Source organism: Corvus brachyrhynchos, unplaced genomic scaffold (genome assembly GCF_000691975.1).
Source record: "Corvus brachyrhynchos isolate BGI_N302 unplaced genomic scaffold, ASM69197v1 scaffold46, whole genome shotgun sequence".
Taxonomy (NCBI): domain Eukaryota; kingdom Metazoa; phylum Chordata; class Aves; order Passeriformes; family Corvidae; genus Corvus; species Corvus brachyrhynchos.
Genome location: NW_008238838.1, coordinates 3,101,383 through 3,115,273, shown reverse-complemented (window position 1 = coordinate 3,115,273; position 13,891 = coordinate 3,101,383). Strand labels below are relative to the sequence as shown.

The following is a 13,891-nucleotide window of genomic DNA, read 5'->3' as shown; positions in this document are numbered from 1 at the left end:
GTTTTTCTGTTGTTAACTTTTATCACAGAGCTCATGGCCTACATTTCATTGAAACTGGGAGCTGGGATCTGTTTTATTCCTGCTGCTTTGTCTAACTCAGACACGAACCCCAGGCACAGAGCAGGATTTGCTGCAGGAGTGGAAACAGAGGCACTTGCCTCCTGCACTGGAATGCCATCATTTGCCTCCACTTTCCCACTCTCTTTTGAAGATCAGAGTACCCTTCAAGTGAAGTTAAACTTTATTCCCAAAACCAAAGTCAGAGAGCAGAGGATGTATGGAATGGCTTTGGCTTAAGCGATGGTCAGCTGTGGCCAAACCATTTATTTTTGTACCCTCTCTCCTGCCTTAAGCGATTATTTTACCACTCTGAATGGTAAATTGGGATAGTTTATTTCCTACTTTTTGTTTTGTCCTCGAGCAGTATCTGAGATGAGCCCTGTGAGTTCTAACCTGTCTTTTCTAGAGAGCCAGGAACAAATGTCCAGGAATTAACTGATAAACAGCCACGTACCTTGGACTTTGGGTCACCTCCATCCCACTGTGAGTGAGTGCTCTGACAGGAGAGCCTTTCCCTTATTTCACTGAATTGAAAACAGGAGCTTCCCATAATTTGGCTGTTTGAAAAACACCACCAAGCCCAAACAAAACGCCCTACAAGAATGCTTTACAGCTTGGTATTTATGTAAAACATTCTTGGCAAAGTTAAACGTAATACATTAGTACAAACCTGAATATTATTCACAATGATACAATGAATTCCATCTGTCAGCTCTCAGGAGCTGCATGGGGGGGGATCAACTCCCCTTTCTCTCGTTAGAGATGCCACTGTGCATTTCAGAATGGAAAAAAAAAGGAGTTTGGATTCTCAGCTCTGCTGGTTTGTCACACGAAGGCTGCCTTTGGTGGGACTGCAGACTGTGCTCCCAGAGTGCCCAGAGCTCCCCTGGTTCAACCTTTTCCTCTCTCCCTTCTTGCAGGTACCCTGAAAGCAGCACAGAGGAGGAGCAGTGGATACCCACAGGGTGCAAAGGAATGTCAGAACAATTAGAGGCAGCAATCGGTTCTGGGTGGCTTGGCTGAAGAGCTGGCATGAAGAAAGTAACCAGAGAGAAGCCGCAGAAGAGCAGTGGTGACGTGTGAGTTACACAGAGAACATCTGCTTAGGGCTGCCCCATCCTTGTCTTTACTTTGCCTGGCAAAGGGACGAGTGGCAATGCTTTGTTTAGGCAAAACAAATGCAGCAATGGCATGTCCAGCGAGGGCTCTAGGAAACAGAGTCAAGCAGAACACTAAAAAATAACACCGACAGTCCAAATCGTCAAGTATCCAAAATGCTGTATACAGGAAAAGTTAAGACAACTCAATTTATATTGGAAATACAAGAACACTAAATTCTGCTACATTAAAAAACTTCTTAAACCACAGCACAGTCCTAGTGTTGCATCCACATCTTGCAGCCTGGTCTCACCCAATGCTGTCCAATGCTATCAACACAGATATTTTGGGAAACACGTGTTCCCAATCATTCTCTAAAGCCAAGAGAACCAAATTTGGTTGGTTTGGTTTGTTTTTTTTTTTCTTTTTCCTTTACCATCTAGAGAAAAATTTCAGCTGACACTATGAAAGTGCTTCTGTGTTGAGCTTTTGCTTTCCCAACCCCAGAAACGGTGGCCTTGGCCATGTGGCTTAAACCTGCTGTAGCTGTCACATTGTGTTAGTGCTTTAGGGAACTTGCAGAGGGGCAGCAAACACTGAAGTCACTCTGTCACCTCTTTGGAACTGAGTCCAAAAGCCATCCCTGGATCTTTCTTGCAACAACAAAAACAAAGTGTTGGTCACCGGCAAGAAAAGGTTTTTCTTTTTTCATATTAAAAAAGTTGATAGCTCCTGCCATAAATTTACAAAAACTATCCCTGAGTGACTGTTCTGTGTCTGGTAAGACCTCTTGTGACAAGGAAATGGCTGAAGCTGGCTGAAGAGGAAAGAGATGCTGTTCCACCTGCAGCTTTTTATTACACTTTGCATTAATACTGATATGCTCTGACAGTGCCATACTATAGCAACGTGTGAGCTCCTCTCTTGTAGCTTCAACAGTAAAAAAATAGCTCCGTTACTCAAACACTGCTGGCATCACGTATTTACACTTTTAAATAGAAATGTTACCTTTTCTGAAGTAATCAAAATAGATCTTTGCAAAAAATTTAGAAGGAGGGGTTTTACAAAATAAACGGAGAAGGTAAAAAAAGCTGGAGGATCTCTCGGTACCTTTTATGGCAATCTTAGCCCAGGAAATTATTTGGCTTTAATTTTCCTGAAAGGGATGTCTTAGCACTGGTTCTCTGCCTCCCCTCTAAGCCTCTTCCCCCACGGAAAGACTCAGGAGCCAAGCCTGCTTTGTGCAGATTAGAATGAGGGGTTACCTGCGAGCAAGGAGCTCTGCAAAGCAGGGAGCAGAGGCAATGCCCCTGCCCTGGGGGTCGTGTTAGAGAATGTGTTGGGTCTGACTGAGGTAAAGCCTGCAGCCCTCCCAGCTGTGCTCTGCGCTGGTAGCTGGCAGGGTGCTGAGAACAGAGCAGCGTTTTGGCCACTGCCCAGCAGCGCTGCCCCTCTGACATTCCTTCCCCCTCACAGGGGATGGCAGTGGGCAAGATCCTGGCAGGGGACACAGCCAGGCCAGCAGCTGACCCAAACCAACCCAAACCAACCCAAGGGATTTTCCACACCATATGACATCAGCTCAGATATAGAAGCTGAGAGAAAGAGGAGGAAGGGGGGGGCATTCATGAGCTTCCCATGTTTGCCTTCCGGAGCATCCACTCCGTGTGCTGAAGCCCTGCTTCCCGGGAAGTGCCCGAACATCGCTGCTGATGGCGAGCAGCCACTGACCTTTCTTCCCTTCAGCTTTTCCGTGCGCAGATCTCTGCTTATTCTTTTTCTTTTACTGTAATAAAACTGCTTTCTCTCACCCTGCTGGCTGTTCTCCATCTTGCTCTCTCCCCTGTCCCAAAGGGAAAGGGAGTGATAGAGTGACTTAGTGGGCACCAGGCACCTGGCCAGGGTCAACCCACTACAAATAACAGCAACTGGGGACGGTTACAGAAGGGCTGAGGCCATTCGTGGTGTTTTCACTGTCACTGGTGGCTGGGTAGAGACACCCCTGTGCACCTGAGCAGTCAGAGCCAAGCACAAGACAATCACAGATGTGGAAAAGTCACCAGCCAGGCCTGGGCAATGAGCTGCTGGGAGGAAATCCCCCCTTGCATGGATAAATCTCACTCTTTGAAGTCCATCTACTGCCGCATCAGCACCTTTTTTTGTCTCCTAGTAACACATTACCAGTAATGTCTACCACACGTTTACCTAATGCTGTGCCCCTGCTCGGTTTACACATTGTGGCTGTGTCCCTGCAGCACAAAGAGAAGGCAATTCCACAAACTTCCACAGCCCAGTCTCTTGGGAAGGAGTAAAACCTTTCCTTAGTCCAAGGACAGGTTTGGGTGATCCTGGTGGTATCTCCGGAGGCAGGGGAGACGCGAGTTGGGCAGTGAGGAGTTACTTTAAACTTTGGCAAAGAAAAAAAAGATATACAGATAGCTAGCTATCAAGTTCTTGTGTGTTCCAAACTCTTCCAAGCGCACTTAATTAATCTCTTGCTCTTGCTTTGAGTTCCTGGAGGAGGTATTTTCACACTCGCTTTTGCTGGTTTGCAATTTTCTTTTGGTGTCTTAGATGACAAATGAAGACTTGTGTCTGAAGTCACCCTGCAACGAAACAGTTTGGGATGCAGGAAGGATCCAGCAGCTTTCCAGGCAGCTCTCTGCTCCTGCTGCCCCCAAAAAGTAGATCCAAACTGTGTAACCATGAGGATTCTGCCCTGGCAGCTCCCATTTCCCACTGGGAAGGAGAGGGAGGCACCAATTCCACTGGCCAGGTGCTCCTCCTCCCGTCCTCCTCACACACCAAGGCATGGCAGGAGACTTTCTCATTCCCCCGTCAGTATCTCTGCTAATGGGAGAGGCTTTTTCTGCTCTTAAGCTCAGTGACCCACTCAAATCCCAAAATACAAATCTCTCGTAAAAGCATCACGTCCTGCCCACTTAATCCAACAGAACTCACCCTAAGGGGGTCAAGCCATGAGATAACTCAGAGCAGAGCTGCCTCTGATAGCTCCCGGCATCAGCCACTTCAGGCAACTTAAACTGTTCATCATTTCTAAGGAAATGACTCAGCCTTCACCCTTCTGTTTTCCCTCTGTTCCCCAGCCTTGCTTCGGAGTGGAGCCCACTCTCAGAAAGTCTGTAGGCCCTAAAAGCGACTCGTCCTCTGCCCACCCTCTTCCTCTCCTGACAGAGATGGTAAATGCAAATCATTTGTTGTTACCTCATCATCTGTCCGGATATAGTTGACGCCATCAGGCTTTGCTGGAGTCTTGTAGCTGGAAGAAAAGGAAAAATCTCATTTCTGGGACAGGAAGCCTGCAGGATTTTGGAGGGGAGGTGCTGGGAAAGAGGGAAATGAGGAGGAGCAGCTGAGTGAGAAGCAAGCAGAGCGAAACCCAGTGTGTTTCTCAAATGAGAAGTCGGTGTTTATTCCATCATTTGCCATGACTGGCATTTTTTCTAAATTCCCCTTCAGCACAGGGTAAAAAGATTGCTGTGTGTTTCCCTAAGACTCTGCAAAGAGATAAACTGATTCTTTCCTGGGCTCTCCTGCTCTGGTGCCTGTCACTGCCTTTCTGTGCCTCCTGCTCTGTTTCCTGTGGCAATTATAAAGTTCATTTTAATCCTTCACTGCCAGAAGCCTCCAGCATTTTTCTTAGTTATAAGGAAGCACCACTTGTTTGCAATCCCACAGGAACTCAGGATTTATACACGACTGTCAAGTCCAGTGTATGCCAACCCTCAGCTGCATTTAAATGGAATATTTAGAGCTTTTTCTGAAAAACAAACGAAACCAAAGAGAAAAACAAGACAGGACTTGTGCTGAAAAACAACATTTAGCACAGAACAAATCTATCTGGCGAGAATCTTGGCTTTGCATATATTATCTCCTCTCCAGACTCTGTAAGGACATCGAGGCTTGTCTCTGATGCTAATGCTGTTGTTCTTAACATTTTAATGTGCGCTCTGAAACGGCTGTTTTTCATCCCAAATTTAGGTCCTCACAACTAGTGAGATTTCCTGTAGAGAGCCTGCTCTGCTGCTTCCATTCCCTATGCAAGTCCTGATGCTTCAGAATAATTGTGCAGTGAGCTGTGATCATCAAACCATGGACCTCGTTATGCCAACAGCACATGAGCTATTGGACAAACACCTGCAGGCATTTACTGGTGCTGGGCCCCCTTCCCCAAGCAAAGGATGAGGAGATCAGAGCACAGCTCCCATCCTCTGGCTGCTGTCGGCAGCCACACCATGATTCTCCCTTAGGAAAATGCCATTCATCCCTGGAAGTGTCCAAGGCCAGGCTGGATGGAGCCCTGAGCAGCCTGGTCCAGAGAAAGGTGTCCCTGTTCGTGGCAGGAGCTGGGTGATCTTCAAGGTCCCAATCCCACTCTGGGATTCCGTGATGATTGCATGAAATAAACCTGGGTGCTGCAGGGTTTTACAGCAGGGCACTGGATGTCTCAAGGACTGGCTTGGCCTGTGGACTTTGGTGGGGAATTGGGCATTAAAATTCCTTTCAGCCACTAATTTTTGGCACCCTTCAGCCTCCTCCATGCTACCTGAGGGTGCAGGGACTTGTCCAAGAAGCCCAGCTTACCTTTCCCCACTCTCTTTGCCATTTGCAAAGTATCCCCTTCTGTAGGCACAGCAGATCCCAAGGGTGATGAGCACCAGAACTGCAAGGACCACCAGGACTCCCCCGATTATCCCACCGATATTGAGGTCATCTGGCAAAGAGAGACAGCAGCATCCAGTGTTTCTTTAAGGCAGCAGCAACTTTCCAGCTTCACACACACTAAAATGACATCTCCCAAATATTTTAAGCAACAGTTCATAGGGAATTAGTGAGTCCCCAATTTGGAGATTGAATCTGTTCATGATCTGATGTTTCCCTGAATTTTCAGATTATTTTTATCTCTTTATGTCTGGGGCTATGAGAAAGCAGGGAAGACTTAACGCTGTAGGGCGTCCCCCCTCATTCCTGATGGTGATGGCTGTTGGGGAAGATGAAACAGGAAAGCCTTATAAATATGATTGCCTGACAAAAGATTTTGGGAATATGAAAACTATAAGCGACATCGAAATGAAAGCCACCTTTGAATTACCAAGTCTTAGTTACTGAACAAGTGGAAAACAATGGTATGGCCGACTGAAGGTAATCCCCTCTTGATTGAACAATACCCTCTGCTTGCAGGCAGGTCCAAGGGTCAGAGCAGACCCTACTAGCTCAGCAGAAGGGGTCCAAAGAGTAGTTTTTAAAAGTTAAGATGTAACACTCTATGGTAATATAAGAACTCTTATAGGCTGTATGTAAATGCTATAGGATTTGTATCTTGTATTAGATTGGTTAGTGACAATTAGAATATTCAGTACAGAAGATGATTTATTGTATTGTAACCAGGACTTCAGACACTCTCTCTTACTACACTCTCTCTCACTTCTTCACTCTCATTCCTCTCTCGCTCTCTCTCTCTCTCTTTACTTACTCTCCTGCTCTCCTGGGCCTGCTCCGAGCTGCAGCTGGCAGCTCTAAGCCGTGCCCTTACACCCACGCCCTTTGCAATAAACCGCATGTTCCAAGATCTGACTTCAGAGATCGCTCGTCTCCGTCCGTCCCGACCGTCCAGAACCACCCAAAGCCCCCGCAGATGGCAATTTATTTATGGTGATGTATCAACAGCACTGATGAAAACTGTACAGAGAGCCACTCACAGACTTCCATCTCTTGCTCCTCACACTTGGCAAAGCCAGCATCGTTTGTTGCTATGCAGGAGTAACGCCCTGTGTCACCTTTGTGCACTGCATGGAAAACCTGGGGAGGGAAAAGGGATAAAGGGAAGGGATGTGACATGAGAAACAAGGCACTGTGAGGGTAGAAAAATGTGTACAAGAATACATCTCTGCTAAGATCTTCTTCCATCCATCTTCCCTCTCCCAACTCGCCCAGACCCTGGAACACCTCACCTTCTTCAAATTATTCCTTCCTTGAAAGCCAGGCAATGTTTTTCTGAATTTACAAGCAACTTTAAAGACAACCTGTCCAGCCAAACCAGCCTTGATTAGATCTGTCAGGGCATTACCAGAGTGCCTGTGGCAGGGTTCAGGGTGTAGGAGGAGTTGTGGGATTTGCTGCTGGATTTGGCATCGGGTGACAGAGGTTCGCTGTTGCGGTACCAGCTGTAGGTGGACTTGGGGAAACCTTCGTTCTCGTGGCAGTGAAGAGAGGCTGACTTGCCAACAGGGACAGCTTTAGGCACAGAGCATCTGGGAGTCATGGGTTTCACTGTGGGAAGACACAAACCAGGTGAGTGGCACTGCTGAGCAGGACTAAATCATTTCCGAATTCTGTGCTTCCTTAGGCAGAGCCATCAAAACTTTCCATTATTCCCAGCTGGTTTTAAACCTCCCAGAGTGGCACTGACTGGACTCTGGAGGTCGCCACAGCCCCTTCTGCTCCGGTAGCAGAGGTTCTGGGTTTGATACCTTGGACTGTGAGCTGGATGTTTATCTCATCGATGGTTTTGGTGTCAGAGGGTGCGGCCACCTCGCAGCGGTACGTGGCCGTGTCCATCCTCGTGGTGTTCTTGATCACCAGGGACGTCCGGCTCAGAATCTCTGCCCGAGTCACAAAGTCTCCTGACACACAGGAAAGAGGAAGGAAGACATCAGGGGGATCACACAGACTCATTTTGGGTGTATAAATTAAGCAGTTGATCTCTGGCTTTTCCAGAGTCAAAGGAACTCGATGCTTGAAAGCCCCAAAGGAAACCAAAGCTGCCAGCCACGTAAGAGGATGAACTGGAAAGCACTCCACCACTCCAAACCTCAAAAACTGTGGCAAAACCGAACTTCCAAGACAGCCCCAGGCCTTGCCTCCTTTGGAAGATTCATTTGGATGTGGCTCTTGGTCCCATCTGAAGTGCTGGAGTAATTCCAGATGGAGTGAAGCGCTACTGGCACTGGAGTTTCCCCATCAACCCAAGGAGGTTGCTCCTAATGCTCCCAGGATGCTGCAGATCCCTGTGCTGCCTCAGCAGAGAGCACTGATCCCTGCTGAGGTGCAGGTGGAGCCCTCAGATGTTATATGGGAAGTCAGGAGGGGTCAGTGCCTGGTCCCGAGAGCTCAGACACCCAGTGACCACGCTGGGACCCACAGAAGGGAAGCTGCAGCATTCCTTCCTTACCTAAAAAATATCTCCTAGCCAGGATCTCACTGGAGCTCCCTGTGGCTCCCTACTGTGACCTGCCAATAATGAGGCAGGGAGCAAAAAACATCCTGCTCCCTCTCCATCCTGCACTTCAGCTGCTGAGCTCTGCTCCAGAGGAAAGCAGCCAGCCAGCCAGGGCTCCTGCCTTTAACAGGTTTGTTTGCTTCCCATTGTACTGTTCCTGAAATCTGTTTGGAAAGCTGTTTTGGAGACCTGAGAACAAGCAATCTTCGTACCCTGCATTTTGTTGTCAAAAAACACGTAAGAGGTTTCTCCATCTCGGATTTTCTTCCACTCGATTCTGGGATCTGGCGTCGCTATGGATTTAATGATGCAGGACAGCTCGACACCTAGCAGGAGAAATGAAGGCAATCCAGATTAATAGGAAGCAGCTGTATTTTTGCTCTGCTTTGAGCTCTCTCACTCAGTGTTTTATTAGGAGATGCTGCCCACAAAGCAGAGCCTTCTCTTTCATCTGCCTCACAAACAGAAACGCTGCTGGGTTCCAGGAGCTATTGGAAGATGGATTTTGGCCAGCAAAAATAATAGTCCAACAGATATCAACTATGGAGAGAAATGAACACCCTGTTCTCTGCAGGCTGCGGCTCATGGCAAACAAAACCTTTTGTCAGGGTGAGCCCACAGCCCTGTCCTGCTGCTGAACAGAGCCACAGCGTGAGTCAGGGATGCAGCATCTCCCTGGGCAGTGCCTGGGGGTGCACTGGCACCGTGACTCCTGGGCATAAACCCAGCAAACCCTCTCCCCTTTGCAGCTGGCACTGGCATCCCATCTCCCCTGCAGAACAGGGCACCCCAGCAGGGCTGGGAGGTGCCTTCCCAGTGTCCCAGGGCACGTCTGTAGGAGGGCCAAGAGAAAATATAAATTTCTCTCTCTGTGTATTAATTGCAAGACAACTGCTTTTCCTTCTTTTGGGACCCAGTTCAAAAAAGCACTTAGGCAGAGACTTTGCAATGCCAGTGGCTTGCAGGGGACCTCAAGAAACCATTTAAAACTGGGAGATACAGACGTATTCTTAGGCACTTCTCTGAGTCCCAGGCTCTCGTAGTCCCAAGGAGCCAGTGACCAATCAGCCACATTTCCCTCCGTTGTTTGGCCTGATGTGAATCCCGAGGCAGCACAGGCAGCACTCACTTTGGAATTCCTGCACCACGGGCTTGGTGTTGCTGGATGTCAGCTCCACAGCCAAGAGTCTGCAGCCTGGAAAAACAAACAGAAGGTAATAAGAAATAGCACAGCTCATAAGTCACCCAGCTAGGAAAAGGCTGCCTGCTGAGAAATCATCCTGGCCAGCTCCGAGGACTGACTTCCCCAGATAAAACCTCTTCCTGGCTGCCAGCACAGCGCCAGCAGGACTGAGTTTATTTAGGAGTTGTCGTGTAAATACAGGAAAATATAATTGTTAGAAGCAGCAATTAAAGAGGAGGATTAACATAATGGCACAAAGGCAGTGCCAGCACGAGCCATTTCTTTGTGTCTTGTGCTTGTTTAGATGGGAAAGGAACTGTGATAATGCAGGAGTGAAAGTTTTATTTTGAAAATTAACTTGATGGTCAGGAAAAGACAGGAAGCAGACCAAGCTGCAGAGATCCAGTCAGTTCCTGGGAGATGAAAGGGGCCAGGCCTGGCCTCTAACAAATGCAGATTATATTGGCAAGTATTGCAGGTGTGGTGATGTGAAATGTGAGGCAGTAAATCATGAGAGGACTGTGATTCAGGAGAAAACAGGAGTTCAGCTCTTTGGGTAGAGCCCCAGCCAGACCCCCACTGGGGTGAAAGCTCAGCCATGCAACGCTGTGAGGCTCCTTATAACACAAACTTGCTTGTTCCCTTCCTGCTCTGGGCACCAAAGTGTTCCCAATTAATCCAGTCATCTTCCCTCTTCTGCATATTATTTTAGTTTGAAAAATCTGCCTTCCATGTCCCTTCTGCTGCGCATTCCACCAGAGCAGGTATCAACAGCACTCGCACTCTGCTGGATGCCCAATTCACCAACAACTCTCCAGAGGGAGAGGGAAACAAGCAGGGAGCTCCCTGGAAGAGGAAAGTGAAGCAGACAGAGGATATTCTGGAATGTTCTGGTGTTCTGGGTGTTCTGGCTCTCCTTCTCTCAGTCAGACTTTGGTGTTCCCAAACCAGGCTGGAGGAGGTTCCAAACTACAGTCAGTGCCAAAATAATCAGCTGCAGGGGCCTGCCATGGCCACATAAGCAGCTCTGCTGTGACCAATCCCATCAGGAGCTTGTGGAAAGCTAAGGGAGATGCCCACTGAGCTCACTGGGCACCGATCAAACAGCAGGTTAAAAATGATGGACAACACTACCCCAGTGACATGAAATGTAGCTAAAGGTTAAGAGTAAAAAGCCATAACAAACACGGATAGAAAGCAGAAAAGGCAGCTGAACGGAGATGTGGAGAAAGAAATGATTGCCAGCTTCATGACATAGCTGGAAATTCCTGAGCTGGCTTTCGGGGGGGAAAGCTTTTGGGCAGAGATTGACAGTGCAGGGACAACGTCCTTCTGGTGGAGTGGCAAGGCAGCAGGCTGAGAAACACCCGAGAGCTGCAAAGTCACTCCCACTGAAAGCCTGAGGGCCTTCAACACCTAAAATCCTTCCAGCAATGCTGCAATGTTCCCTGCTGGTTCCTACCCCTCGCTGTCTCCTAAAAGCTGACCCTTTCCTGGGAGCCCTGGTGCTGATACCCCAAAGACCACCAGGGAGAGCTGGAGATTGGCAAGGTTTAGAAAGCTGCCTTTGTGTCCAAAATCATTGTTTCTCACACAAAAGCCACCAGCTGATGCTAACTAATAGCTGGCCCAGCCAAAACTGCTCCTAGCAGGACTTTTCCACCCTTCTCCCTTCTGCACTGGAGACGGTCACGCAGCATTTGGGAGAAATCCAATACTGAACTGAGCTGAGAGCACTCCGGACTTTGGCTCCTTCCAGCCACGAGCTGGTCTAAGCAGTAATTTCTTCAAGTCTGTTTCGAAGCAGAGTCCATTTTCATCAGAATTTCTGCTTCCAGACCTACCCCCTGACAGGAGGGAATTGTGCCACACGATGCCAACGCTTTCCCTTCCCTCTGTTCATCACAGAATAATGGAATAGTTCAGGTTGGAAGGGACCTTAAAGCCCATCCAGTGCCACTCCCTGCCATGGGCAGGGACACCTCCCACTGTCCCACGGTGCTCCAGGTCCTGTCCAGCCTGGCCTGGGACAGTTCCAGGGATCCAGGAGCAGCCCCAGCTGCTCTGGGCACCCCGTGCCAGGGCCTCCCCATCCTCTCAGGGAGGAATTTGTCCTGATATCCAATCTATTCCTGCTCTCTTCCAGTTTGAATCCATTCCCCCTTGTCCTGACACTACGTGCTCTTGTGAAAAGTCCTTTGATCCTCCAGGTGTTCTGGCTGGGGCTCTGATCCTTGGGAGCATGAACAGATTCCACTGATCCCAGCAAACCCCCAGAGCATGGGAGTTGTTCATCCCCAGAAGACACAGCACAATTTTGGGAAAATCCTTTTGAAATCTTTGGACACGTTTCCAGCAACAGTGAAACAAGGCATTTGATTATCTCTGCTGTGAGACTGCTGCTTCTGGGACCAAGAATTTAACTGAGAGCCCAGGTCTGAGCACTGAGCTGATCTGAGGGATGCTGGCTGGCCTCCTGCTCTGGACCAGTTTTAGTTTTGTTATGGATTCCTGCTTGCACAGTACCTTTTCCCAGAAAAATGCTGTCCCATCAAATAGACATGGCAGCAGTCCTACATCTGCTGTAGTTCAGAGTATCAGTTCAGTTGAAGGTGGGGACAGTAAAACCACAGAGTGGTGTGGCTCTGAGGGAGTTATGGCCCCAGAAATATTCACTCCAAGACAGTGGGGCTCTGTCAGACTCCAGCCCCATCTCGTTTCTCAGAAATTGCTCACAGCAGGCTTTTTCTCACCCATTAAACACAAGAGATTCAGGTCTATCCCTCAGGCACAAAGCAGGATGACAACAAATTTTAGACAGAAGCTGAGTCCTTGGAGACTGTGGCAGAGGTTCTGGCATTATTACATGTATTGACCTTGGGCAGAGATCAATGTGGCTGCTTAAATCACTGCTCAGGCAGATTTATTCCTCTCTGTGTAGCAGAACACTGCAAGTAGCATGTTCTAAATTAAAAGAAGGTGACAGAAAAGCAAAACAAAAACCTGAAGTGACCATACGGACTGTACAGCAAGAGAGGAATGCCTTTCTAGAACTTTGCTCTGTTGGCAAAGGTTGTCTCTTTGTTTTGTTTTGTGTGAAATCATCATTGGTGCTTAAGCCACCTTCTAAAAGGAGTATTTCAAAGGTGTTCCTTTAGGCTCCTTCCAGCCCAGCACAAATAAGCAGCAAAGGGTTTGTGTTATGTAAATCTCACTTCAAAGGCCTCAGCACCCCGGGCTTGGAGAACAGCTGGAATTGCATTCCCTTTCCAGAGCAGCATGTGTGCCACAGCACAGGCACTCATCACAGCCGTATGTTCCACATCCCTGCATTCCCACCAGATCCGTATGTGCCACATCTCCCAGCTCCTACCAGGTCTCTATAGGCTGCAAAATCCCAAATCCTACCAGATCTGTATGTTCTACCCCCCTGAATACCTACCAGCTCTGTATGTGCTGCAGACTCAGCCAGACATATGGTTGAATCCCAAATGTCATCAGTTCTCCAAAATAGAATCCAGGACAAGGCACTGAAGTCTATAGCATATTCTTATGGCACTTTTTTTTTTTTTCAACTAAGGAGATCCAGCCCATGCTTGTTACTGTGACTCATGGTATCTGAATCATTTTAAAATGCTATCCTGAAGAAAAAAAAGCAGCTTTATAGGCAACTCTGTGTGTGTTGAACCTCCTTTCTACTGTTCAAAGCCAAGCCTGACCTTCCACCTCCTTCCTTGATGTCTATTTGAAAGCTCTAGGCAGAAATCTGAAGAGGAGGTGAGGCATTGTGTTAAGAGGGGAAGTGAGAGGATGACCAGGAAAGAGTTTGGGAGAAGTTGCTGGCAGCATCCTGCGCTGCAGCGTCGCTCGATGCCGCGATCGCAGTTATCGAAGACAGTAATTTTAGCTAATGCACTGTCAGGCACAGGCAGTACAAAACCACGCAGCTGTATTTAAACACCTGCCCACCAAAGCAACAAAAATATGCCTTGCTCGAGGTGTCCATCATCACTAAGCCCTTGCTCCATTTGCAATTCAAAGCGTGCCTAAGCCATGTGGGAACGCTGCGATAAACCACATGCCTTGTTAAGCATCTCTGCTTTCTGGGTGGTTACTCAGCGCAGCAGCAGTGAGTGATATGTTGTGGGGTGTTAAAACATGTTAGCTGAACCCTCTGCACGTCAACACGCTCGGGGCTGCCCGTCTGGAGGTGCCCCTGGAGCATCCACCCATCCTTGGTGCCGGGAGCGGCGGTGACAAGGACAGCACAGCCCAGGCACAGAGCAGCACAGGGGAGCTGGGAGGGCAGC

At 48.3% G+C, this 13,891-nt stretch overlaps 1 protein-coding gene across 1 annotated transcript; it reads right to left on the bottom strand.

The window, feature by feature from the left end:
* Positions 1–1,321: 1,321 nt before the first annotated feature.
* JAM3 (junctional adhesion molecule 3) lies at positions 1,322–13,194 on the bottom strand. Its single transcript, XM_008636988.2, has 10 exons — positions 13,185–13,194; positions 13,024–13,044; positions 9,528–9,593; positions 8,611–8,724; positions 7,650–7,802; positions 7,247–7,449; positions 6,879–6,978; positions 5,764–5,893; positions 4,384–4,438; positions 1,322–3,764 (listed from the first exon to the last, which is right to left on the bottom strand). Exons 1-10 carry the CDS (start codon positions 13,192–13,194, stop codon positions 3,729–3,731), a joined length of 888 nt encoding a protein of 295 aa, XP_008635210.2. The 3' UTR covers positions 1,322–3,728.
* Positions 13,195–13,891: the final 697 nt, after the last annotated feature.